We start from the raw sequence: 26,675 nt of genomic DNA, 5'->3' as shown, positions 1-26,675 counted from the left end.
AAAAGGGGAGGGATACACAATGAGGGAAAATCTTGTATTATACATAATATGATATATATATCAGCATATTATAACAGCAATTATATATATTTGTACATTACAGAGAGTAAAAGGTAAGTACATAAAATATAAGGTAGGTAGGTAAAATTATGAGAAGAGAGAGAGAGAAAAAAAGACTTGTTTTTCAATCCTCTGCACTTCATAACTTTCTTTTTTGTTGTGATTGTTTCAGGCACTGATTAAAAATGATGCCATTGTTAGCTGCTTCTTTTAGCAGTTTCAGTCTTATTCTATTCAGCATTTTAGACATTTCATCCAGCAAATGTGAAGCTGGAATATGAAGCTGCTTTATGCTGATTTAGACCAATGGTCTATCAAGCATAATACCTTTTTTTTTTACTGTCAACTTTTTATCTCAGACGTGGGGTTTTTTTTCAAAATACTTTTGGAGAATTTCCTAAGAATAAATAAATCTTACTAAACATAGTATAAGAATCTCTGCTGTCAGACTCAGCTATGGCTTACTTGATGCCTTTCAGTTTATTTTTTTCTCACCTCTCTTTTATTGTCACCTGCACAAAAGTATACACCCAAAATTGTGATATTCTGTAATGGCGAACTAGAGCATTCATTCTTCTCAGTGTTCGTATTATGATTCCCAGCCTAATCCAATGCAGGTTTACTTAAAACTAAAACTCACTGGTTTTAAATTTACTTTACAAGATCACTGATTACCTGACATTAGTTTTGTTTAAACTTTTGTGCAGATAAACAGAACCTGTAGCTTTCAGTCTGACACATCCTTTTAATAATAACTTGGTGCTGTTTTCCCATGTTGAACACAAAACCGTATTGACAGATTTCTATTTTGTTTTGTTTTTTGATCCATCAGGATTTATTTCATGGACTGTGCAAGTTTCTGGAGAAGAAAGATGATGAAAATATATTATCTTGTGAAATAGCTAATCCCCCATGTAAAAAGATAAAACTGGAAAATGCTAATGGGATTAAAGATCAAAAGCCAAATGGAAGCCATGAGCTAAACGACATGGACAGTGATGGAAATAATACTCCAGCAGTTGAAAACCTAAATCCAGTTGTGTGCAATATATGTTTGGGAATACTACAGGATCTTTGTGAAATAGACTTTGTCAAAGCTGTAAGTGTCAGCCCTGTGGAGCTTTATTTTTAACCTTTTAAAAGATAAAAACAAATGTGGCATACAATATTATTGTAAATATAGCTAGTGTTCATATATGATTTCACTGAACATTTTGTTGCTCCTACCTATCTGAGAGTAAATATCATTGCTCCCAGACAAGTGGACAAAAAGTTAGACAACAATTATTAGTTCTACTGCAGTTACAGTATCTTGGATAATTCTAAGCAAGTAATTCATTTAGGAAAATTTAGAACTCCATTGTAGCCTTAGATTTTTCTTCGTCTAAGTTATTCCAGGGACTTCCTCCTTCCTAATTTAGGACCTACTTGTGTTCTCTAAGCTGGTAAGCACCAGGAAGCACAGGCTTCCTTGGGTGAAGTATTCTTCCAGAATGGCAATTTTATAGATTCTGATTGTTGCGGCTCCTACTTTACAGGCTCAGATTCAGTGTCTGAGTCACCATTTAATAGCTTCTACATGATCAGTATTCCTCAACCAGCTGGTTTTTCTCACTCTTTTTGGTTGCTCAAGCATCTTTTGGGATATAGAAGAATACTAAAAGAATACAACATCAACTGCTGTGGAAATGAAACTTCTAGAATGGGCAAAAATCAGTATAATTAAATATGTTCCTGTTGTTCTCTAAGGCAACTGTGTATCTAAGTTGTTGATTTTTTTCCCAATTGTTTTTTGTCTTGCACTAAACAATATTTTGCAAGAACAATATTTGTAGTCCTCCTGCCAGGTTTGGTTAATCTGTTTAACCTCTGAATTGGTTGTGGTGAGACATTTTTGGAGTGATGTAAGTTTTTGCCCCAATACTAAAGCCAAAATGGTGAGAAGCAATTAGGTAATAGGTACTGAAAGAATCAACTGAAAGAACCAACACATATATTCTAAGGTAAAAAATACTATCTCTACAAACAGAATTATTTTGTAAATAATATTACTCAAACAGTTTTCAGGATTTCCCTGTATGAAGTAATTTGCTCTAGGGAAATGAGTTGAAATATGGTAAATGAATGTTTTAAATAAATCTATATTTTTCAGGTATGCCATAAGATTAATTCTTCTGAATATCAGTTTTCCAGTTTTGTGTTTTCAGTGTCGTTCCCACCACAACTTTCAGTCAGAGAGGTGGGTATTTTGCTGATATTTTTATTTCTGTTTCAAATTGACCTTACATATTACATGTTTTGCATGCTGGGAAATTTATTTTTTCAACAACATGGATTGGCAGTAGTTGGCCAAGATAGTGGATCGATGATGGAGCAAAGTGGAAAATCTCTACCAGCAGTTTGGGTTAGATTGATTTGAAGTTTAGCATTTTACTTGGGAATGGCAGAAATACTTTGACCAAAGTTCACCCTATGTATCAAACAAACCTTGATTTTTATGAAAAGTAGAGAAAACTTAGTCAAGGTATTTTCAGCCAGTTATTGAGAAAAAAAATGCTCTTTCTTTCTCATGTTTCATCTCTTTTGTTTCCCTACTTTTTTCTATGTAAAGCATGCAGCATGGCTGCTGGTGAAAGAAGAAATGGGGTGAGTATATTCTACAGACAATCTTAAGGACCGTAATAGCATTTAGACTTATATACCACTTTACAGTGCTTTACAGCCCTCTCTAAGTGGTTTACAAAGTCAGCATATTGCCCCCAACAATCTGGGTCCTCATTTTATCCACCTCAGAACGACTGAGTCAACTTTGTGCCTGGTGAAATTTGAACCAAATTGCAATCAGCCAGCAGTCAGTAAAAGTAGCTTGTAGTACTGCATTCTAACCACTTTGCCATCATTTCATATGATTGAAATGATTTAATTATGATTGAAAGAGTGACCTTGATTAAGTCACGTGCCATCTGATTGCTGGCACATGATTATAGTATACTTAAATGGGCAAAGCTATGACTGGTCCTGGGTAATCCATCACAAGTCAGCGCGTTTCTACTGTGATTCTGGCAAGTGTGAAGGATGTTGCCAGTTCTGTACTGTATTCTTATTATTCTTATACTTATTTTTAGATTTCTGGATTATAATAGATTAATAGTCACTTTAGTCTAGTGGATAAGGCATCAGGCTATATAGCAGGACACTGTCAGTTCTAGTTCCCCTGTAGCCATAAAACCAGTTGACTGCCCTTGGGCCAGTCACTCTCTTAGTCCAACACATTTTCCAGGATTGTTGTGGGGAATATAGGAGTAAAGTATGTTGAAGTGGGATGGATTACAGAAGAATTTATTGAGATGGTAAAAATATGTGTCAGTTTATTTTTTTACCCCAATTATACATACGGTACTTCAGAAAACACTGTCTTTTTTATAATTTAGGAAACAGGGCTTGTCAATTGGAAAAGATGAGTTTGTTCAGCTGAAAGAAGCTTATAAATGGCTTATCCATCCCCTGTTCTTGGAGGAGTTGGGAGTCCCTGCTGATGGAAAGGTACCTTTTGCAACACTACCTCCCCATTACCCGATGCAACCTGTATTTTGGCTGTGCTAGTTTCACACTGCAGTCTGCAGATGGGCTTTCGTGTAACTGAATGCCTTTTCTAAATATAAGTAGCATATTAAGGACAAAAAAAGGACAGAATCCTTTCCCCTGATAAGACAATATTTCTGGTGCAGAGTAAATTTTCTTCATTGATAATTTTAATTTTATTAACTTTTGCCTGCCTTTAAAAATATACATTGTCTTAATTTACGGAAGAAAGATGTATAGAGAAAAAAATACAAAAAAACAACATGAAAATAACTTTTTATATTATACAAAAAACCCCTCAATTTGGTTTTTAAATGCAGTATTATGCCGCTATCACAAAGATTAATTTTGGTCAGTGCAGATCTAGTTTATAACCAAAGAGCAAAGGCATACAGTTACCTCAAGACTTTAAAGCCAGACTGACACTCTCACTTAAAAATAATAATAATATTTTTTTCTGTATGCTCTACTAAATAAGCCTTTGTATGTTGATAAATTTCTAATCTGGGAATATAATTGAAATCTGCAGTCACATCTTTAAACAACCCTTGCTTAACAAATATACAAATGTAAAACTAAAATGGAACAGTAGTGGAATAAGCCATTGCTTATTGCCTCCATAATTTTGCACTTCTAAGATTATGAAGCTGAAAATCTCCACTTTGTGTCGATTGAATTTTATTCATTAATATACTGAATATTTTTAATATCCTGAACCATTGATTTATTTAGAATATTTCACACCCTGGTTCCAAAGTTCAGGCAAATAATTAATTTCAGCAATACTTAGCTGTTTGTAAAAGAAATTTGTTTTGAAGTGTTACAATTTACATGACTTCATTAGGGATATTTTTTTTTCAAAGTATCTTTTGTCCCATTATGTAATGGACAGAAGAGCCTTTGATATTATATTATGGAATGCTCAGTCATGAAATTTGTGCTAATGTTACATTTATCTTGGTACCAGGTCAAAATTTCATTTCTCTTTGCTTTTAAAATTGTTTAGCCTGGCTTACCATGCTTGCATTGCCTTTTCCTATTGTTTTGTCACATTTTCTGGTTGCAAAACTTTTAAATAAAGAACAGTTGATAAATAACCCAAATACCCACAGTATAGTTTCTTCTCTTTTTATAATGGTAGGAGGGAGCAGTTAAACCCAAATTTCTTTCATAAAGAGTAAGATAATTTGGGTTTGTCAGAATCAGGAACTATGATTAAAACTTTGAACCAATTCAAATTATTAAGCCAACTGTAGACCAGGGTTTCATATTCTGGCTGGTATTTTATGGTTTTTTGGTATATTTAAAATTATTTTGATTTTTTTTGGAGGGGTAAAAGGGAATGAAATGGAACCATCCACAAACACTGAAGATATCCAGTGATTATTGCAGAAAATTCTCAGAAATGTATCCAAGAAATATGCCTATTTCTTAATGCCAATATGAATAATACAGCTGATCTGCTCTTTAACATCTGCAGTTGTATACATGTCTTTAACATGTACGGTTGTATGTCTGAGGGCCTTGTGTGGATCACTACCTCATGCATATGCTTTAAGAACTTGAATCTGTTACTCACATTTTGTATTTGCTGAGCAGCAAATACAGTTCCTGTTTAATATTAGTTACATCAAATCTATTCTTGATGATAGGCTTCAGATGATTGGACAAACTTAATTCAATCTATTGAAGAAAAAAGTGATATGGAAGAAATCAGTAGCAATAAAAAACTAACTTCTTCTATCTTTGTGATTCAGAGCCTGTTTGAAGTGAGTGTTGTATTTGCTCATCCAGAGACAGATGAAGATTGCTGTTTCCTGTAAGTAGCAATAAAACAACTAATGTTTTATGAGAGGAGAGACAGATGGTATTGGCTGAACATTCTAGGTCCTTCTCCAATATTGGAGATACCTTGAGCAAGCTACTTTTTCAAATAGCTCATAGACAAGCTGTTTTGTTCTGATAATGTTGCTGCTGAGGGCTAGACGCCCTACATAATGCTTGGGTTGCATTCCTTAAGACAGTGTTTCCCAACCTTTTTTGAGCCGCGGCACATTATTCATATTTTCAAAATCCTGGGGAACATTGAAAGGGGGGGCGGAGCGGGGGGGCAGGGGGCGGGCTAAAGAAAAGTTTGGACAAAAAAACCCTCTCTCTTCCTCCCTTTCGCTCTATTTCTCCCTCTTTCTCTCTTTTCCTTCCTTCCCTTCTTTCTCTCTCTCCATCCCTCTTTCTTTCTTTCTCTTTTTTGCTCTCTTTCTCTCTCCCTCCTTCCCTTCCTCTATGTCTTTCTCTCTTCTTTGCTCTCTCTCTCTCTGTCTCTCTTGCTATCTCTTTCTTGCTTTTTTCTCTCTCTCTTGCTCTCTCTCTCTCTTTCACTGTCTTGCTATATGTCTCTTTCTTTCTCTTTGCCTCTCTTGCTATCTCTCTTTCTCTTTCTCTCTCTCTCTGCCTCTCTTGCTAAGTCTCTCTTTTTCTCTTGCTATGTCTCTCTTTCTTTTTTTCTCTCTGCCTCTCTTGCTATGTCTCTCTTTCTCTCTCTCTCTTTCTCTGCTTCTCTTGCTGTCTCTCTTTCTTGCTCTGTCTCTCTTTCTCTGCCTCTCTTATATGTCTCTCTCTCAGCTGACTGCAAGCAGGAGCCCTGACGGCGGCAGCTGGACGTGGTGCTGGACACCGTATATGCCAGGCCCGCAGCGCCAGCATGTACGGCGTCCAGCAGCACGTCCAACCGCCACCGTCAGGGCTCCCGCTTGCAGTCAGCTGAGAGAGAGAGAGAGCGCGCGCTCCCTCTCGCCGCCTGGAGCTCCCTCTCACCGCCGCTATCTCCCCACGACTGCCTGCGGCCGCTTCAGCCATCCCCCCCCCGCTCCTACCGCCAGTGCCCTCCCGCCGGGCCATAAAGGACACTTGCCGCCGACGCCAGAGAAGTTCCAGCTGGGCGGGGCGCTGCCGGTACTTCCGTCCTGGGGCTACCGCTCGCAGCTGTCCCTCGGCTCCTGCTCGATGCCGCGGTTTTCGGCTCTCCTGCTGGGCTCCAAAGAAGGAAGGCGGGAAAAAGGCGCGAAGAATGGAGCTCTCCTTCTTCCTGCCTTCCTTCTTTGGAGCCCAGCAGGAGAGCCGAAAACCGCGGCATCGAGCAGGAGCCGAGGGACAGCTGCGAGCGGGAGTCCCTGGACAGAAGTACCGGCAGCGCCCCGCCCAGCTGGAACTTCACGGCACACCTAGCCCTGTCTCGCGGCACACCAGTGTGCCGCGGCACACCGGTTGGGAAACGCTGCCTTAAGATAACACAGTGTTTCCCAACCTTGGGAACTTGAAGATATTTGGACTTCAATGCTGGCTGGGGAATTCTGGGAGTTGAAGTCCAGATATCTTCAAGTTGCCAAGGTTGGGAAACATTGGGATAACAACAGAGTAAGTGGCAGTCAGTTATCATTTACTCTGTTTCTAACATGCTCCTTCGAGCCCATGATTCTGGTATCAGGAGAACCATTAAAGTGGAGTCTGTAAGAATGTAACTCTACTCGCTCTTGCTTCTACCATTCATCTACGAAATGTCTTCCACTTATAAGAGAAAGCCCACAAGATCTGGAGAGTGAAGTGGGATGATCAGTTTTTCTAATCAAGAATGAAATGTGAGGGCCTGAGCTGGGATTTTAAGTAGCTCCAATTGAGTTGATTGTCTCATTCTTGTATTTTGCTTGAATATATCCCTTTGATCTCCCAGTCAATAGAAAATACTACAATCTTCTTCTCTTCAGTTTTTTAATCCCTGAGCAAGTGTTAGCAGCAGCTCAATAACACAAAGCTCCTCAGATTGGCTTTAACTTTGCAGTGATGTTCTGCCAGAGAAGCAGAGCCTTCCAGTTCCATGGCCAAAGGTAGACAGTCTAAGGAACAAGAGTTGCCTGACTAGATAGAGATGGGAAAGGTGTTTTCAAAAATATCTACCTTCTTGGTGATCGTTCTTAATGTTTTGACACTGGAAAATATAAAACTTTATACTATTGTATTCATTATCTGTCTGGTAGAAAATGTAATCACCTTTTAAAAGATATTAGACTGATTTTTGTTGTTTTCATTCAGAGCTTCAGTGTGTCCAAGCTGCTTTAAACCAGCAAAAAATAAACAGGTAAGTAACTTTAATGTTATACAGTTAGCAATACCTGTGCTCCAAAATCTCTTTAGGCAGTTTTATAGAGGTCATTGATAGTGTTACAGTTGGAGAAGAGTTTGCCAGTTAAGAGTTGAGAGGTTGGCGTCTATGAGTTCATAATTCAATCAATTATCAATAGTTTCATAGTTTTCATCAATTATCAGACTATTATTCAATTTCATCTAATATTAATCTATTATCAATCAATTTTATCAATTAACAGTTAGTAAATTAGACTGTGGTGTCTGAAGTTAAGATAAGACTTTTCCTGGTTAGGACATGAGATCAGACTTCACTTCTACCCCAGTCTTTGAGTAGGCTTAGCTGTCCCTTGTACATGGTTTGAAAAAGGTGATAGAGCAAATACAAATCTTTTGTTTTAAACTGTCTTATAAATGCAGCATTTGTGGACCCCACCTTTTTTCTTCTTTTGCTAGGCAGCTCCGTTTGTTATTCAAATGCAAAAAGACTTTTTATTGCAGCTTCTCAAAAGTAGTTTTAGTGCAAATCTGTCTTTTCACTGTGCCAGCAGAAGTGTAGAGTGTTTTCCCAAAGGAGATGAAATATATCTTACTTTTACTAGTGCAACAAATCGTCGTCCCCCCCTTCCAAGCATGAATACTTAAGCTTTATACTTAAGCAAATTCTTAATACTTAAGTAAAGTTTGGAGTAGTGGTAAAGATATCAGGCTAGAAACTGGGGGGCTGTGAGTTCTACCAATAGTTCCACCTTGGCCATGAAGTCAACTGGTGGCCTTGGGCAAGTCACTTCTTTAGTCCTAGGGAGGAGGCAATGGCAAAACATTTCTGAAAAATCTTGCCAAAATAACTGAAGGGACTTATTTTGGCAGTGTCTGAAAATCAGATACTATTGAATAGAAAGAAATAATAAAAATAAACATGAATAAAGTATGGGGAGGCACATATTTCCAAGGTAATATGTGGTAAGGTTGGTACCCAAAACTGTCTGAAGTTAGAATTTTTAAAACCTAAGTCTCTACTCAGATGTAAAACTTTTATTTTTTAATAAAACACTAAGCTTAGAACAAAATAAGGAAGCAACAAACAAGATAAGCCATTGAAAAATGGCTTCCTGCTTGGCTAAAATAAATCAAATAGAATATGGTTTGCAGTGTCTGATAACTCGAGTAATATTTTACTTTTCTGTATAGTCAATCTTCACCAGAATGGCTGTGGTAAAAGCTTTGGATATGATTGATGAAGAAGAGTTTCACCAGTAAGTAACTCCTGAGTTTATTTTACACAAAGTGGGGGAGGGAGAGAAGAGGGAAGAGGGAGGGAGGGAGGGAAGGAGAATTTCATAACACAAAGATAGTCAAACGGCATGTTAGCAGACAGAGAAAATAGTGCTTTTATCAGCAATCAGCATAGTTTTTTTAATCACAGGAAAATAAAACTAACCTTGTATTTTTTATGATAGTGATTTGTGATACAGCAGCAGAAAACTATTGATGTAGCGTGCTTGAAATGAATAGTTTCAGAAGCTCTTTCATGTTTGCTTTGCAAACAGAATAAATATGTGCTAATTAGTATTTCGGATTGGTAGATTTGCAACCAGTTAGATAGCTATATCCAAGGGGTATTCATATGTAGTTCTTCATCAACCTAAAAAACCCCCAATCAGGTAGGCTTTCCAGAGCTGTTTCCTTGGCCCAGCACTATTCAATAACTTTATAAAAAATATAAAAATGAAATTGAAGGAATTATTATTAGATTTGCAGATGATTTCTAGTTGTAAATTTGTAGATATGAAATTATCAGAGGCTCATGAACAACTAGAAAGATTTGGCAGCAGTGTTGCAAACTTTTTAATAGTATCTTTATTTCCATATTCAGCCAACATAAAGTAAAAAAAAAATACAAACTGAGATTAACAGCTCTAATATTAATTAATTTTATTTCTATGTCGTCCTTCTCCTGAGACTCAGGGCAGCTTACAACATATTAGAAATCTACATAAAACTGTATTCTAAAAAACCCACAGTTAAAAACTAAAACAGGTTCACACATCACACATCTGACATAAAAAGAGCAGACCTAAAAATATTGAAGACCATGATGATGGGAGGTTGACATGAGGATAAAAAATGGTAAATAAAACCGGAATCTGTGCTGCGGTATTTAAAAAAAAAAGAATAAATCATGACTATGAAAACTATGAATCTGGGCATCAGGAATCACGGTAGCAGTTTAGGCATTTGTCAATTGTTCAAGCTAACATTTAATATCCAGTGATTATTGCATGCTCTGTGTAGAACTTTGCAATCTTATGCATTTGAGGGAGTTGAATCAATAGAGTGATGTAAAATTGGTCCTTGTGGCTGAGTATACTGGCGAGTAATGGGAGAATAAAGATACTGCAGGTATCTTTGTAAAAATGATCACTGTAATGCTATAGAAATGCTAGGAAGGAGATCTTCCTTCTTTCCTTCTAAGAAAGATGAATGAAACATTGTGGTTAGCAATGAAGAATGAAGGACTTGCTGCGTGTAGTGATGGGCTACAGGTGTTTCCTGGCCTACTCAAATTTCTCTGATTTTAAGTATTGTATTATCAAAGTTATCAATTACCATAATTTTTCACCTGCTTCTATTTCTTAGATACAATATTGCTGTATTTAAGATTATTTACATTATAAAATGTTTTTTAAATATTTGTAAAAAAAAGGTTTTTTTGGATACTCATATCTATTTATTTTGCACAATGTTTAACTTTTCCTTCAATTTTTCTCTAGTGAATTGCCCTTCATATCTCCCTTAATACAGGAACTATACATTTCCTCCAAGTTCACCTAAAACTCCTTGCACAGCAGTTGACATTCAATGCAACAATGGTGCCATTTTTGTGGCTGGTGAGAATAAATGTTTTTCCTTTAATAGAGGTTGATAAGGATCATTCCTTTTTAAGGTTACTGGACAAGGGTGCCCTTTGCTTAATAGGAAAAGGCCACTCAGTTGTTATTAGGATAGAAACCCATGTGATTATATGAAACATTCTGTTCTATGGGGACGTATGATGGTACGGCCATTGAGAAATGATTTAGCCATTGAGAAAATGTTTAAAAAGTGATCCTTTTTTTCATGGCATTCAACTGTATTGAAGGAGATTGATATTCAGAATATATAAATTTGACTTCAAGTGAGAATTTGTTTTTTCAAATAACAGTCTATTTCTCATTAAATGGGCTATTAGGAAGTGGAATTTATATTTGGCAGTTTTTCTTAGGTCAGGATTGTACTTACTTGACAACTAATGTCATTGGACATCTTGGGAAATAATTAGATCAGAATAATTAGATGAAATGCAAATATTCATCCAGTTGTTTTCCACCAAAGTAGGCGGAAACAATCTTAATATGTGATGTGCTGCATATCACAATAGATCAACTAGCTGGTATGTATGTTTTCAAAGCTTATGTTATGGTCTTTGTTGCTCAAGCCATGAGGAAGAAGTGGCTTAAGGAGCAATTCTTTAGGGATCTTCTAATACATGCTTTATGATAGTGACTTCTTTTTTTATACACTCAACTTCTAGTAAAATGTTTTTATTTGTAATAATTTTGCTGAACTAAGACTTAATAAATATCATTGCACATTTTTTCTCTTCTCTGTTACTTTTTGAAATAGGAAGATATAATAAATATTCAAGAACTTTACCTCAGACTCCCTGGATTATAGATGGAGAGAGGAAGATGGAATCATCTGTAGAAGAATTGATCTTGGAGCATCTCATGGTTGCCTTCAAAGCAGATAGTGAGCGTGCTCTTACATATGTTTACTTTAAATAAATTATGCATAATGAAAAATGCAGGAAAATTGTGTAGGCAAGTGACCCAGTATCTGTTCAATGTAGAGCAGGTGTGTCAAACTTGATTTCATTGAGAGCCGCATCAGGATTGTGTTTGACTTCAGGCGGCTAGGGTGGGCATGGCTGGGGTGGGTATGGCCAGCTCAATGTCACTCATGTCGGGGGCGCCTATGGCACCCTGAGCACTCTGCCAGCGAAAAAGGGCTTCCAACCTCTATTTTTGCCTGATATGGCCGCCTGCAACCCTCCCAAGTTCTGTTGTTTCTATGGCCCTCCCAAGCTCTGTTGTTTCTGGCAGAGGCACCATGAGCCGATCCTTCCAGGGTGGTCCCACATGCCAGATCTAAGCATCCTGCAGGGCAGATCCAGCCCCCCGGCTTTGAGTTTGACACCCCTGAAGTAGAACTAAACTCTGATTCGCCTTGCTCATGCTGAAAAACGTAGCTTACATGTGAATTTCCAAATTCAGTTAATGTTTCTTTCTCCTGTTTTTAAGGTTTTAATTTTTCATCTTCTGGAAGGGAAGATGTGGATGTGAGAACATTAGGCAATGGTAAGTTCAACACTTGAAAATACCCTACAGGTAAAACTCGAAAAATTAGAATATCATGCAAATGGCCACTTATTTCAGTAATGTAACTTAAAAGGTGAAACTTAGTATATGAGAGGTTTTCATAACTTGCAAGGCAAGATAGTTCAAGCCGTGATTTGTTATAATTGTGATGATTATGGGGTACAGCTCATGATAACCCAAAATCCCCCATCTCAGAAAATTAGAATATTAGACGTGATCAATAAAAAAAAGATTGTACGTAGAACAATATCAAACTTCTGAAAATTATTAGCAATTGGGCCCCTTTTGCAGCAATTACTGCCTCAATGCGGCGTGGCATGGACACTATTAGTCTGTGGCACTGCTGATGTATTACAGAAAACCAGGATGCTTCATTAGTGGCCTTCAGCTCTTCTGCATTGTTCCATGTCATGTCTCTCACCTTTCTCTTGGCAGTGGCCCATAGATTCTCTTTGGGGTTCAGGTCAGGTGAATTTTCTGGCCCATCAATAATCCCACGGTCATTGAAGCAGGTTTTGGTGCTTTTGGCTGTGTGGGCAGGTGACAAGTCCTGCTGGAAAATTTAAGTCACCATCCCCATAAAGCTCATATGCGGATGGAAGCATGCAGTGCTCCAAAATCTCCAGTAGACGTCTGCTTTAACCCTGCATTTAATGAAGCAGAATGGATGAATACCAGCAATTGACATGGCTTCCCAAATCAACGCAGACTGTGGAAACTTTTGCATCTCATTTGGAAACCAAGGACCCAGAGTATGAAGAAAGAATGGAGAGGCACACACTGCAAGATGGTTGAGGTCCAAGGTAATGTTGATTGATTTGGGGAGCCATGTCATCTGCTGGTATTCGTCCATATAGTACCATATACATATAGCACCAACACTTTGTTGTGTCTGAGGTTTAAATAAAACTAGTTCCTCCTAGGTTTTTTATAACTGATCTAATGATTTGCACCTCATCTGGTGCACCTTATTTTAATTTTAGGCATTTGAGATATTAATAAACCTAAGCATGTACTAAGTTTTTCCCTTTGTGAATTTACATCTTGATATATTTTTATATAGTTTGCTGGAAATGGATATTTTTCAATTGTCAATTTTCTTGTTCGCTCATGTCTAAATCTGAAAACTAGTTTATAATATTATTTTTGTTTTCTTCCCATCTTTCTTGATTGCCACCATCATGATTATACCATTGTTCATAGGAAGGCCCTTTGCAGTTGAACTGGTTAATCCTCGGAAAGTCCAGTTGGCTACAGTAGAAATGAAGGAGCTTCAACAGGTATAATGTTTGAAGGTTGATCTATAACCATTGTCATATAGATTGGGATGAAGGCAATGAATCAGAGATTTTCTTGCAAAATTACCTATAAAGCTAAATTATATGGAGACTAATATGATCTCCTCTTGGATGTTATTAAAAAGTGGCCAGATGAAAAATTGACCCTAAACTCCATGGAGAAAGAAAGCTATCGTAGTAATTTTATACATTATCATCTTAATGATGTACACATCCTACCTTAGTATTTAAATTGTATATACACACATTACTGATTTCATAACTCATATAGCAAGAATTATTTGATGATGTTCAGGAATCGACACGGTACTCCTTGTTCAGCTAATTAAGAGTATAGTGCTTTATCTACCCATTTTTAATAAATGTTTTACGATCAGATTTTAATTGCAAAATAATCACATATAATTACTATTTTTCTTTAAAAAAACACTTTTAGAGGATCAACAGTTCTTCAGACAAAGTCCAAGTTCGTGATTTACAACTTGTCAACAGGTTAGTTGAATTTGTTAAATAAACAGGATTTTTTTTAAAAAAAACCCACCTCAATGTGAGGGTTTTTTTTAGCATATTCCCATGGAAAAATGGAATCATCTCATTTTTTCCTGGCACTGGCATAATCTACAAAATTTACTGAAATCATCAGAAGAGACTTTTTTAAAGTAGCTAATTGATCTGTGAAATGGTGAGGGCTATGCTGAGGGGCTTCCAGGCAACAGTATAGATTCCCTGGGGCAGTACATTTGATATCCACTTCTCAGTGGGGAATAGGAATATAGCAGAAATACATCTCTTTTCAAACTTTTAACGGTTAAACTGATTTCAGCTGTCCCTATTTTAGTTTTGATTTTACTATTTTGATTAGTTGAGTTTTGTACTTGTTAACTGCCTTTCCATGCTTACATTAGAATGATTATAAATTTAATAATAATGAGAAAAGAATAACAATAAAACCAGTAACACAATATCATATAAAGGTCTATAATGTATTTGATCACAAATATGAGTTGGGAATTTTGCTTCTGTTTTTCAAATGACCAGCATATTTTATTGATTTCCTGATCAAGTACCATATTTCAAAGGTCCTTATATTACAGATTGCAGATTTTGGGGAATCCTCTGCTACAGCAGATTTTCTACTTTTAACATCAGAGATATGCTGCAGGATGGAGGAGGAGACATTTCCCCCATCTAATATCTGATGAAACATCTTCTGCCCATCGTAGATTGGTAGCTGTTCTAATTTGTTGTTTGTTTTTAATTCCAGAGAGGCCATTGTACACATGAAAGAAGGGGAAGAAGAGAAGACCAAGTCCTACAGTGCCTTAATATGGACAAAGAAAGTGATCCAAAAGGAAGACATTACGTTCCTAGACTCTATGAAGGTTGCATGTCTGGGGTGGTATTTATCATTTGTTTGCTCGTTTTTAAATCCTGTAGATTTTTGCAATCCCCATCTTATTAAGCTTTTATCAAACACAAGATGAAAATTACGGTACCTTTTTAGTAGAAAACCACAGAATTCATGCAATGGCTTTGAGTGTAATATTTTTCAGAAGTGTGACATTGACAGTATAGAAGTTACTTTCTGTAAAACGTTTCTGTGCAGATGGATAATGCATATATCATGTTGGGTTATTTAATGAACAAGTTACTCTAGGACGAGAGGTGTTATAATAAAGTGTTTAACAGAATTAGCAAAAAATGTCTTGCTCTGTGTACATTGGGGGGGGGGGGAGATTATACAAGGCCCAAGCCATAAAAGGCATTGGGGATATTTACTTGTGCCATCCTTTGGACCAGCTATTTTCTGTAGAAATACATTAATCCCTGGATAGTTCAGTGGATTTGCAGCTGGCTGAAGCATAGACATCAGAGAGTTGTTAATGACGAGTATTCTGAGCAGAGACAGGTTACAAGCGGTGTGCCACAAGAGTCTGTTCTGGGTCCTATTCTTTTTAATATGTTTGTGAGTGACATAGGGGAAGGTTTGGTAGGGAAGGTTTGCCTGTTTGCCGATGACTCTAAAGTGTGCAATAAGTTTGATATTCCTGGAGGCGTCTGTAATATGGTAAATGATTTAGCATTACTAGATAAATGGTCAAAGCAATGGAAACTGCAGTTTAATGTTTCCAAATGTAAAATAATGCACTTGGGGAAAAGGAATCCTCAATCTGAGTATGGTATTGGCAGTTCTGTTTTAGCAAAAACTTCAGAAGAGAAGGATTTAGGGGTAGTGATTTCTGACAGTCTCAAAATGGGAGAGCAGTGTGGTCGGGCGGTGTTCTGCCGGCGTGTCCCAACTGCCCGTAATTACAGGGTAATTAGTCCAGAAAGACACACACCATACGATAGAAGGAAAACCAAAAGTCTTTATCAACAGAAAAGCAGGAAAAAAACCCTTTTTAAATGTCAAAGGGAGATTGTGATCCCGCTATATAGAGCGCTGGTGAGACCACAGTTGGAATACTGTGTTCAGTTCTCACCTACAAAAAGATATTGACAAAATGGGTCCAAAACGGGCTAGAAGAATGGTGGAAGGTCTTAAGCATAGAACGTATCAGGAAAGACTTAATGAACTCAATCTGTATAGTCTGGAGGACAGAAGGAAAAGGGGGGACATGATCGAAACATTTAAATGTGTTAAAGGGTTAAATAAGGTTCAGCAGGGAGGTGTTTTTAATAGGAAAGTGAACACAAGAACAAGGGGACACAATCTTCTATGTTTCTACATATGAAATAAATAAGAATAATATATATCCATCTTTTTATAAGTAACTATCAGACATAGCACCATAATGCAGGAAGGCTTGTTAATTCCATTTGGAGTACTGTACATCAGATTTGGGAATTTTGATTTAGAAAGAAGATTAATTGGAACAATGTTTGCTGGATGTATTTATTTGCTTTTAGTGATTTGGCATTATCTACTACAGTATGTATCTCTTTAAAATGTTCGTGGTACCATATTATTTTCTCTCAACCTTCATGGCAGAGTATTGGCAGTTAGCATTAATGCATGATAAGTAGTTCATAAAATGTAAGGATTGGATGGGAGATTGGGGAATATCTGATCCAACCTTTTGCCCAGTATATGGTAGGAATCTACCACAGCAGTATTTTGAAACTTTGGCAGCTTCAACTCCCAGAATTCCTTAGTCAGCTTGCTGGTTGGGGACCTCTGGGAATTGAAGGCCACACATCTTAAGGTTGTAAGTTTGAAAAACACTGTACTATTGTATGAGCAAGAATTTTCTATTCAAAAACTTGCAGCAAAGGGTCCCTCACCTCTTGTGGCAATCTGTTCCATTGCTGAACAGCTCTCATTGCTAGATTTTGTTCCTGATGCCCAACTGAAATCTGATTTGTAATTTATATTCATTCTTTTTGTGCTATCTTCTGGAATATCTGTGAACAATTTTACCTCATCTCTTATATACCCCTCCTGATTATCAGGGTTGTGTTTTCCCACAATCCTCTCTTCTCCAAGATACATACATTCAATCCCTCCCAGGCCCTCCTCTGTTAAAATATGATGCCTAGATGTAATATTGTAGGTTTGGTCTCTGTACAGAATATTAGCATATTTCTGATATCATCTAGAGCAGTGGTTCTCAACCTTTCTAATGCCGCGACCCCTTAATACAGTTCCTCATCTTGTGGTGACCCCCAACTAAAAGTTTAGTGCCAATTCTTCCAACAGATCTTTAAGCTGTTTGGCAAGAGGTCAGAGGGACACCCCCCTGTAAACGCCTGATTGGTTGGATTGTAAAAATCTGTTCCGAGATGCCAGAATAAAAGCTTTAGTTGCTAACACCATTGAAAATTTGTCTTTTCCCATGGTCTTAGGCAACCCCTGTGAAATGGTCGTTCGATCCCCAAAGGGGTCCCAAGGTTGAGAACCACTGATCTAGAGTTTAATTTGCTTTTTCCCCCAGTTAAATCACCCTGTTGGCTTGTGTTCAGCTGCTGATCTACCAAAATACCCATCATGTTTTCTCAGTCTCTGTTTCCTACTATATTTTCTCCATGGCCTGTACACATCCATGTCTTTCATTTTTCTCAACTTAATGTAGAATTTTGCATTTCTCCCTGTTGAAAAACATACAGTCCATTTTCCAATTTATCAACATTTTCCTGAATCTTCATACTATCCTCCAAAGAGTTTGCCATGTTCTCATAATCATTATTGCTTTGTGAAGGTTACATTGTTATCCCTGTGTGGTAACTAGGAACTGGTTTCCCACTGGGAAGAATGGAATAATAGAACAGAACAGAACAGGCCGGACCTTGGAAGTCTTTTGGTCCCGCCCCCTGCTCAAGCAGGAAAACCTTTACTATACTGGGGAAGATGTCTGAATGGACATTTAGATTTTTTATTTCATGGGTTTATGATGTCTGTAACGTGATTTCTTTATCTGAAATTCTTGACCAGGACTTAAGGCTCGATCAAAAAACTCCATTACGTGTACTTCATCGGCGGCCATTAGCTGTCAGGGTTCGTGTCATCCACAGCATGCAATCAACGTTCATAGACGAGCATCATTTCCGTCTTCATTTGAAGACACAAGCGGGGACGTATCCTTTCTGAACTGAAGTGTCTCAGTGGTCAGGAATTCTGTACTGATCTCTTCAAGAAAAGGATAGTATTAAATATGGAAGAATGAACATAAATCTTCAAGTATACTTTTCCGTGGAACAGGAAAATGTGTGGAGTATGTATGACGGGGCGTTTGCCCAGGTTCGCCTGGTGCACCAGTTGCGGCCCTATCTGGACCGGGACTCATTGCTCACAGTCACTCATGCCCTCATCATCTCGAGGTTCGACTACTGTAACGCTCTCTACATGGGGCTACCTTTGAAAAGTGTTCGGAAACTTCAGATCGTGCAGAATGCAGCTGCGAGAGCAGTCATGGGCTTACCTAGGTATGCCCATGTTTCGCCATCACTCCGCAGTCTGCATTGGCTGCCGATCAATTTCCGGTCACAATTCAAAGTGTTGGTTATGACCTTTAAAGCCCTTCATGGCATTGGACCAGAATATCTCCGAGACCACCTTCTGCCGCACGAATCCCAGCGACCGATTAGGTCCCACAGAGTGGGCCTTCTCCAGGTCCCGTCAACTAAACAATGTCGGTTGGCGGGCCCCAGGGGAAGAGCCTTCTCTGTGGCGGCCCCTACTCTCTGGAACCAACTTCCCCCAGAGATTAGAACTGCCCCTACTCTCCCTGCCTTCCGTAAACTCCTTAAAACCCACCTTTGCCGTCAGGCATGGGGGAACTGAAACACCTCCCCCGGGCATGTACAATTTATGCATGGTATGTTTGTGTGTGTGCTTGTTAGTAAATGGGGTTCTTTTTAAAAAAAACTTTTTTAAATATTTTAAATTTATTTGGATTTGTTACGATTGTTATATTTTGCTGTGAGCCGCCCCGAGTCCGCGGAGAGGGACGGCATACAAGTCTGAATAATAAATAAATAAATAAATAAATCTTTTTTTCTCCATCCCCTTCTTCCAGAAGATGGCATGTTCTCTTCTACCCACTCACCTCTGAATTTTGCTATATCCTGTCATTTAGCTCTAGCAGTGTGCTCGAGAAAGAATGAGAAAGGGAGAAGTCTTTTTAAAAAAAATCTAATAAGCTCTTTCTCATTTCCTTATCGGCAATTTGTTAGTTATGTTAAAGAATTTGTACATGGAGATTTTGGAAGAACCAAGCCCAATATTGGTTTCCTGTTGAAGACAACTGCAGACATCTTGGAGCTGGATGTAGAAGTAAGTACTCCCATTTGTATGTATGTAGACAGAAGGATGGGAGTGCCCTCATTGGTCTTTCCAGTAGGAAATTAAGGGGAAAATCACAGGGGGTTTGCTTCAGATCTGGCAACCTGAGTTTAATCTAATCTCTGCAATCTGGGTCACTTCCTACAGCATCTCATCTCTCTTCAAAACTTGTCCTGTTAGACTTGGAGAAAGCAAATTTAGTTTTGTATGTGGAGAATCATAGAAGCTCATTGGGATTAAAATTTTAGTCTAAACTCAGACTAGAGCATAACAATCAGATTACACTCCAGGCAGTGTTCCCTCTAATTTTTTGGGGGGGTGGGCGGAAAAGTATAGTGTCTGAGCGGCAGTCCCTTTGGGACTGGGCGGCACAGAAATAATAAATAAATAAATAAACAAACAAATAAATAAAAAACCCACCCTGTTTTGCCTCAGAGAATTTCAAAATAAAATACTGTACTGTGTGTCTATAACAGTGAGCTCATAATAGGGCAACTCTATCAATATCAAAATGCCACTTAAATAGTTGAGCTAGTTTCAAACTAGATTTTGATTTTCTTTCTTCCTTACTCCCATTCTTTTTCTTTTTCTTTTCCTTCCTCTCTTTTTTCTACCTGTTTCTCTCTCTTCCTCTCTCTCTCCTTCCCTCTCACTCTTTCCCTCTCGGCTTCTGGGCAGGTTTGGAAAACTCTGAGTTGATGATGATTTTTAAGTGAGCGATTGCTCACTGCTCAGCTTAGAGGGAACTATGACTCCAGGTTGGTTTTCAAATGGCTTTTCATCCAAGTTTTTAAAGGCAAATCAGATATTAACTTAAAGTATACAGTGATCCCCCGCTCGTTGCGAGGGTTCCGTTCCAGGACCCCCCGCAACGAGCGGGTTTTCGCGAAGTAGCGCTGCGGAAGTAAAAACACCATCTGCGCATGTGCAGATGGTGTTTTAAACTTCCGCAGCGCTAACGAGGAGCCGAAGATTGGGGGGCGGCGCGGCGAGCGAGCGAGCGAAGCCAAGCCGGCAGCAATGTCGCCGCCGCTGCAGCCAACGCGCGCTACGATCTTCCGGGCCAGCCAGGCTCAGTCATGGAAGGCAGCCGCTTGGCCCGGGATGCTGGGCCGAGAGGAGCCGGGCTTGATCCGCTGAGCCTGGCTGGCCCGGAAGATCGTAGCGCGCGTTGGCTGCAGCGGCGGCAACATTGCTGCCGGCTTGGCTTCGCTCGCTCGCTCGCCGCGCCGCCCCCCAATCTTCGGCTCCTCAGCGGCGAGCGAGCGAAGCCAATCCGGCAGCAATGTCGCCGCCGCTGCAGCCAACGCGCGCTACGATCTTCCGGGCCAGCCAGGCTCAGCGGATCAAGCCCGGCTCCTCTCGGCCCAGCATCCCGGGCCAAGCGGCTGCCTTCCGTGACTGAGCCTGGCTGGCCCGGAAGATCGTAGCGCGTGTTGGCTGCAGCGGCGGCAACATTGCTGCCGGCTTGGCTTCGCTCGCCGCGCCGCCCCCCAATCTTCGGCTCCTCAGCGGCGAGCGAGCGAAGCCAACCCGGCAGCAATGTCGCCGCCGCTGCAGCCAACGCGCGCTACGATCTTCCGGGCCAGCCAGGCTCAGCGGATCAAGCCCGGCTCCTCTCGGCCCAGCATCCCAGGCCAAGCGGCTGCCTTCCGTGACTGAGCCTGGCTGGCCCGGAAGATCGTAGCGCGCGTTGGCTGCAGCGGCGGCGACATTGCTGCCGGCTTGGCTTCGCTCGCCGCTGCAGCCAACGTGCGCTACGATCTTCCGGGCCAGCCAGGCTCAGTCACGGAAGGCAGCTGCTTGGCCCGGGATGCTGGGCCGAAAGGAGCCGGGCTTGAAGATCGCAGCGCGCGTTGGCTGCGGTGGCGAGGGCTTGCGATGGAGGGTGGAGGAAGCGGCCATGGGAGGGCGAGCTGCCTCAGGGAGGAGGATCGGGCGGGACCAGGTGGGGGCTGGAATTTGTCCGCCAGGGCGAAGGGCGGGCGAGCGGCGAAGGGCGGGCGAGCGGCGAAGGGCGGGCGAGCGGGTGCTGGGGAGGGCTTCTCGCCCTCCCGCCAGCAAGAGGGGGAGCGAACGGCGTGGGCAGGCGAAGGGCGGGCGAGCGGCAGCGAGGAGTTTGCGTGGGCGGTGGGGAAACTCCTCGCTGATGCCAGCAAGAGGGGGAAGACCCAGGGAAGCCGCCCAGCAGCTGATCTCCCGGTTGCCATCTACGCATGCGTGCCCATAGAAAAAAAAGGGCACGCATGCGTAGATGGTATTTTGACTTCCGGGTTGAAAAATCGCAAATTACCCTGTTCGCAATGGTCGGGGACGCAATAACCGGGGGATCACTGTATTGTCACCTCAACTTTCCCCAGTCCGGGAACATAAATATCAAGGGTGAAATCTACTTACCTTCCCTACTGATTCGGAACTATGTTGTCATCACATCCGATTTTTGGCTCTTTGCACATGCGCAGAAGGTTAACCAGGAAGTAACGACATCTGGGCAGAGCCCTGTGCTGCCACTGCTACAGAGGGTTAAAACCAGGAAGTAACATCTGTCTGGGAGGGTACTGCCTCCAGTACCGGTTCACCAAACTATGTGCTACTGCCGCTACTGGCATGCACAATCCAGACAGAACTGACAGGACTTCACCACTGATATGGATGTATTAATAACACTTGCCATAGTTCGTGGCTTGCACTTTCGTGTTGGTCCCTGGTGGATGACGGAAATCATGGTATCATACTTGGGAAATCAAGTTTCACCTTTTGTTGAAGCCATTATCTGAGGTGAAATATTCTGCCAACAAATGAGTTAGCTATGATTTAATTAATTTTCTTCTTTTTCCCCTGCAGTCCGTGGATGTTGACTGGCCACCAGCTCTAGATGATTAAGAAGCCATTTTAATTTTCAAGAGTGGGGGAAAGACTTATCCATGGCAACATTTAGAGCACTGTGGGAAATATTTTATAGGCTAGCTGGATTATTTTCCTGGATTTTTGTAAACCAGTTTAGATCATGTTGATCTGTTCAAGATTGATTGGTTTTTAATTCAGGGGTTCCCAACCGCTGGGCTGGGTCCCACTGCCAGGCTGTAGTCTATTTGGAATTGGGCATGTGAGTGGCTGAATGGCAAGCTGATGGGCACTTGCATGCATGGATGGTGGCTCATTGATCACACTGGCCTCGCTGCTTGTCTAGGGTCCAGTTTCCATCTCCCTTCTGGAGCTGGGCCTCCAAGCCACAAAGGAAACCACTTTTAATTTAAAAAAAAATGCCTCAAATTGATTTACACATTTTAGAAGTAGTACATTTCATTTTAACTTCATTACCAATACAATATAAATTGGTACCTATACAGTATGGATACAGATTCTCAAAGAGAGAATAATTTTGAATTTCTGTGTAAAGGGGAAGAGTAAAAAACCAAAAATTAATGTTTTTGCATGACAACTCTTTAACGAGCATATTTAAAAACTCTTTAGCAGAAAAAAAGAGAAAAGCCCATTTTGTCTAGCAGTACTTTTGTTACTGGGAATTTGGAAGTTCTACTTCCACTCATTTAAATAGAGGCCAGTTGGGCAAAGCTACCTATATATACTATTGGAATCATTTTGGTAAATTCAGCTATTTTATCTGCTTTTCTTCTTATGCTCCCAATAGAACAGCACATAGAAGAAAGCAGCTCATTGAATATAGCAAAATTTAGGAATACTGTTTATACATAGTAGAATTCCAGATCCAAACCAGAGAAAAGCAATAAGATACCCACCGTATTTTTCAGACTATAAGACGCACCTTTGTTTTTGGGGAGGAAGAAAAAAAACCTGATTGGCGGGTAGACCGGCCTTCCAGAATATCCCCAATCAGTTGTTCCAGAGATGAATTTTAGCAACAGGTTCATTGGTTGTGAGCTCTGTGCCTTGCTTTTGTTTTTTTCCTTTTTTTTCTAGAGCTCCGTTTCAGAATATCTTTTTCTGAAGCTCTGTTTCAGAGGCTTTTTTCAACCTCTGAAATCTCCATTTGAGAGGATGGGCGGGGCTACATTCAGAGTATAAGACGCACCCATATTTCCCCCCTCTTTTGGGGGGGAGAGGTGCATCTTGTACTCCAAAAAATACAGTAATAGAGGATCCTAATAATTCTTGTGGTTGAGCACTGTTGAATACTAAAATTTGTTACTGAAATAAAGCCGCTGAGCCATCAGCAGGCAATCCCAGTAAAAACATATTACTGATTAGTACTGTCTTGGTTTACTCAAGATGTACAGCTCTTGTTCCTGTGAAGGTATCCCTGTACATTATTAGAGGAAATAGTAAGCCTGGTTGCATTCATATCTGAGTAAATGGATTCACTGTTCTCACAATGATATATGGGCTGGTTACACACATGCATTCACATTCTTAATTGTTCTATTTTTAACATTGGATTTGTAGACTGTATTGTATTGTTTGCTGGGAGCAGCTCCGAGTCCTCGGAGAGGGGCGGCATACAAATCTAATAAATAATAATAATAATGCCAATATGGACAAAGGGTTTAAAAAATATATCCCCCTAAAGGAAGACGTGTTTACCCTTTTCAGTATTATACTAAAAGGAGGAGGAACCAGTTCCATAAGACTTTGAGGCTCATCCCCCAGATCATGTAAAATACAAAGAAAGTTCTGATATGAAGTAAAGATTTGAATCAAAATGTCCAGAACTTTTATAAGAAAATAAATTGTTTTTCTTTCAAAACTTTTGTTTGCTGTTGTATTTCTGAGATGTACACACATATTCATTGCATCAGATGTAAATAAGCAATATAAATCAAGGCTTGAAAATTCACCAAATTAAAAAGAAATTTAAAAATGGCCTGTGAAGCAAAATCTTAGTTCATGGATTTTATATGTGCAGTCTAACAGTCCTCAATTTACAACCATAATAGAGCCTGCACACATCACCTCTTTCTGCGCTCCAGTGCAGGATTACAATCTTGAAAAAAATACATATTTTGTTTATAAAATTGCTGACGGAAGCACTACAGGTAGTCCTGGACTTGCAACAATCCATTTAGTGACTGTTCAAAACAGCACTGAAAAAAGTGGCTTATGACTGCTTTTCACTAGTGTTGTACGAACCGAACTTGCAAAGTTCAGGTTCGTGCTGAACTTTGCAGTGTTCGGCGTTCACTCGAATACCGCGAAGCGCCGCTGCCCGGGAGGAGAGTGGGAAATCCCATTGTGGAATTCCCCACTTCCTTTTGCTTGCGGTGCTGCAAAAGGAAGTGATGTCAAAGCCCCGCCCCCGGAATCCTATCATGTGATTCCCCACCTCCTGCTTGTGGCGCCGCTGCGGCATTCTTTTCCGTAAAAATAAAAGGAAGCAAAAGGAGGTGGGGAATTCCCCACCTCCTTGTTTATTTTTATGAAAAAGGACGCTGCAGTGGTGCTGCTGCTGTTTGGGTTCGGGTTCAGCGAACTCACCCGAACTTCACGGCAAAGTTCGGCCAAACTCGCTGAACCCGAACTTCGTTGGGTTCGCCCAACACTACTTTTCACACTTATGACCATTGCATCATTCCCATGGTCGCGTGATCAAAATTAGGCCCCTTGGCACTAGACTCAAATCTATGATGGTTGCAGTGTCCCCTTTTGCCACCTTCTGACAAGCCAAGTACAGTGGTACCTCAAGATACGAACCCCTCGTCTTACGAACAACTCGTGATACGAACCCGGGGTTCAGAAAAATTTTGCCTCTTCTTACGAACTTTTTTCGAGTTACGAACCGGCGTTCAGAGACTGCTGGGAAGCCGCGCGGCTGTTATAAAAGGTGACAGCCGGGCGGCGGGGCTTCCCAGAAGCCTACCGAACGCCAGTTCGTAACTCGAACAAAGTTCGGTTCGGGAGGTTGCTGGGAAGCCCCCCAGCCCGGCTGTCATCTTTTAAAACAGGCGCGCCGCTTCCCAACTATCTCCTGAAGCCGAACGCGGAAGTTCGGCTTTGGGGTTCGGCTTCAGGAGACAGCTGGGAAGCGGCGCGGCTGTTTTAAAAAGTCGCAGCCAGCCTGGGGGGCTTCCCAGCACCCCCCTGAACCTGGGTTCGGGGGGGTGCTGGGAAGCCCGCCAGGCCGGCTGCGACCTTTTAAAACAGCCGCACCACTTCCCAGCTGTCTCCTGAAGCCGAACGCGGAAGCAGCTGCTACGAGCGGCATTTCACCTTCCCTCCCAGGCAAAAAGATGCCGGGGAGAGGGGCACGCCTTCCGCCTGGGAAGTCCGGCCCCATCATCCCAGAATGCCGGCATCTTTTTGCCTGGGAGGGAAAGTGAAATGCCGCTCATAGCAACTGCTACAAGCGGCATTTCACCTTCCCTCCCAGGCAAAAAGATGCCGGGGAGAGGGGCACGCCTTCCGCCTGGGAAGTCCGGCCCCATCATCCCAGAATGCTGGCCTTTTTGCAAGGCAGGGAAAGTGAAATGCCGCTCGTAGCAGCTGCTAGAGCCGCCGGCATTTCACCTTCCCTCCCAGGCAAAAAGAAGCCGCGCTGCTGCTCCAGTCGCCCGGTCCTCTCCTGCCTCCCGCGCCGATGTTCCCCACTGCGTCGGGGGCCGCCAGCCCCGAATCGGACGCACCCTCGCCGCTACCGCTGCCGCCGCGCCCACTGCCCGCCCCATCCTCGCTGGAGGTCTAGCCGGAGCCGGAGCCAGGTCCGCTCGGCCGCGCCTTCTCGCCTGCCGCCCAGCCGCCCAGGATGCTGACCTGCTACCTCGCGGCGCGCCCGCCGCCCGCCCGATCCTGCGCCTCCTGCTTCCCCCCCCATCCAAAAATACAAAGGCGGTCTGCCGCTCCCGCGGAGCAATGGGAAGCTGAAGCTGCCGGCGGTTTCAGCCTCCCTTTGCTCCACGCTGCTCCGCCCTGCCTGTCTTTGTGTTTTTGGCTGGGGAGGGGAGCAGGAGGACCTTCCTGACTCCCTCCCCCCAGCACTTCACCCAGGACAACAGGCAGGGCGAAGCAGCGTGGGGCAAAGGGAGGCTCAAGCCTCCTTTGGTGGTGGCGGCCGGCTTCCCGGTTTCTGAGTTTTGGGCTTGCACGCATTAATTGCTTTTCCATTGATTCCTATGGGAAACAATGTTTCGTCTTACGAACTTTTCACCTTAGGAACCTCCTCCCGGCAGCAATTAAGTTTGTATCTTAAGGTACCACTGTAATGAGGAAGTCATATTCACTTAACAACAGTATTACTGATTTAACAACCGCCTGCAATAATTCTCTTAACAACTTGTTTCTCTTAGTAACATAAATTTTGGGCCTAATTGTCATCATAAGTCAAGGATTACCTGTATTGTATTTTCAAATGTGAAGCAATGCATTGTCCTACTTAATACAGGTAATCCTTGACTTACAACAGTTCATTTAGTGACTGTTCAA

At 41.2% G+C, this 26,675-nt stretch overlaps 1 protein-coding gene across 3 annotated transcripts in view; it reads left to right on the top strand.

Annotated features, from left to right (window-relative positions):
* Positions 1 to 24,006, top strand: part of PUS10 (pseudouridine synthase 10) — a 28,161-nt gene extending 4,155 nt beyond the window's left edge. For 2 of the 3 annotated variants that reach the window (XM_070734791.1, XM_070734790.1), the window contains 16 exons: positions 893 to 1,159; positions 2,213 to 2,299; positions 2,672 to 2,706; positions 3,492 to 3,603; positions 5,400 to 5,461; positions 7,729 to 7,774; positions 8,971 to 9,035; positions 10,585 to 10,670; positions 11,446 to 11,571; positions 12,123 to 12,179; positions 13,404 to 13,480; positions 13,935 to 13,990; positions 14,763 to 14,880; positions 17,931 to 18,073; positions 19,172 to 19,271; positions 22,125 to 24,006. In XM_070734791.1, the coding sequence (XP_070590892.1) occupies positions 893 to 1,159; positions 2,213 to 2,299; positions 2,672 to 2,706; positions 3,492 to 3,603; positions 5,400 to 5,461; positions 7,729 to 7,774; positions 8,971 to 9,035; positions 10,585 to 10,670; positions 11,446 to 11,571; positions 12,123 to 12,179; positions 13,404 to 13,480; positions 13,935 to 13,990; positions 14,763 to 14,880; positions 17,931 to 18,073; positions 19,172 to 19,271; positions 22,125 to 22,163 (1,476 nt within the window). In that variant the 3' untranslated portion in view covers positions 22,164 to 24,006. Of the gene's footprint in view, positions 1 to 892; positions 1,160 to 2,212; positions 2,300 to 2,671; positions 2,707 to 3,491; positions 3,604 to 5,399; positions 5,462 to 7,728; positions 7,775 to 8,970; positions 9,036 to 10,584; positions 10,671 to 11,445; positions 11,572 to 12,122; positions 12,180 to 13,403; positions 13,481 to 13,934; positions 13,991 to 14,762; positions 14,898 to 17,930; positions 18,074 to 19,171; positions 19,272 to 22,124 lie in introns of all 3 variants that reach the window. The other variant, XR_011557541.1, reaches the window with a different exon arrangement.
* The last annotated feature ends 2,669 nt before the right edge of the window (positions 24,007 to 26,675 follow it).

This window comes from Erythrolamprus reginae, chromosome 1 (genome assembly GCF_031021105.1).
Source record: "Erythrolamprus reginae isolate rEryReg1 chromosome 1, rEryReg1.hap1, whole genome shotgun sequence".
In the NCBI taxonomy this organism is placed as follows: domain Eukaryota; kingdom Metazoa; phylum Chordata; class Lepidosauria; order Squamata; family Dipsadidae; genus Erythrolamprus; species Erythrolamprus reginae.
Note: the sequence above shows the minus strand (reverse complement) of the source record. Positions and strands in the feature narration are given on the sequence as shown.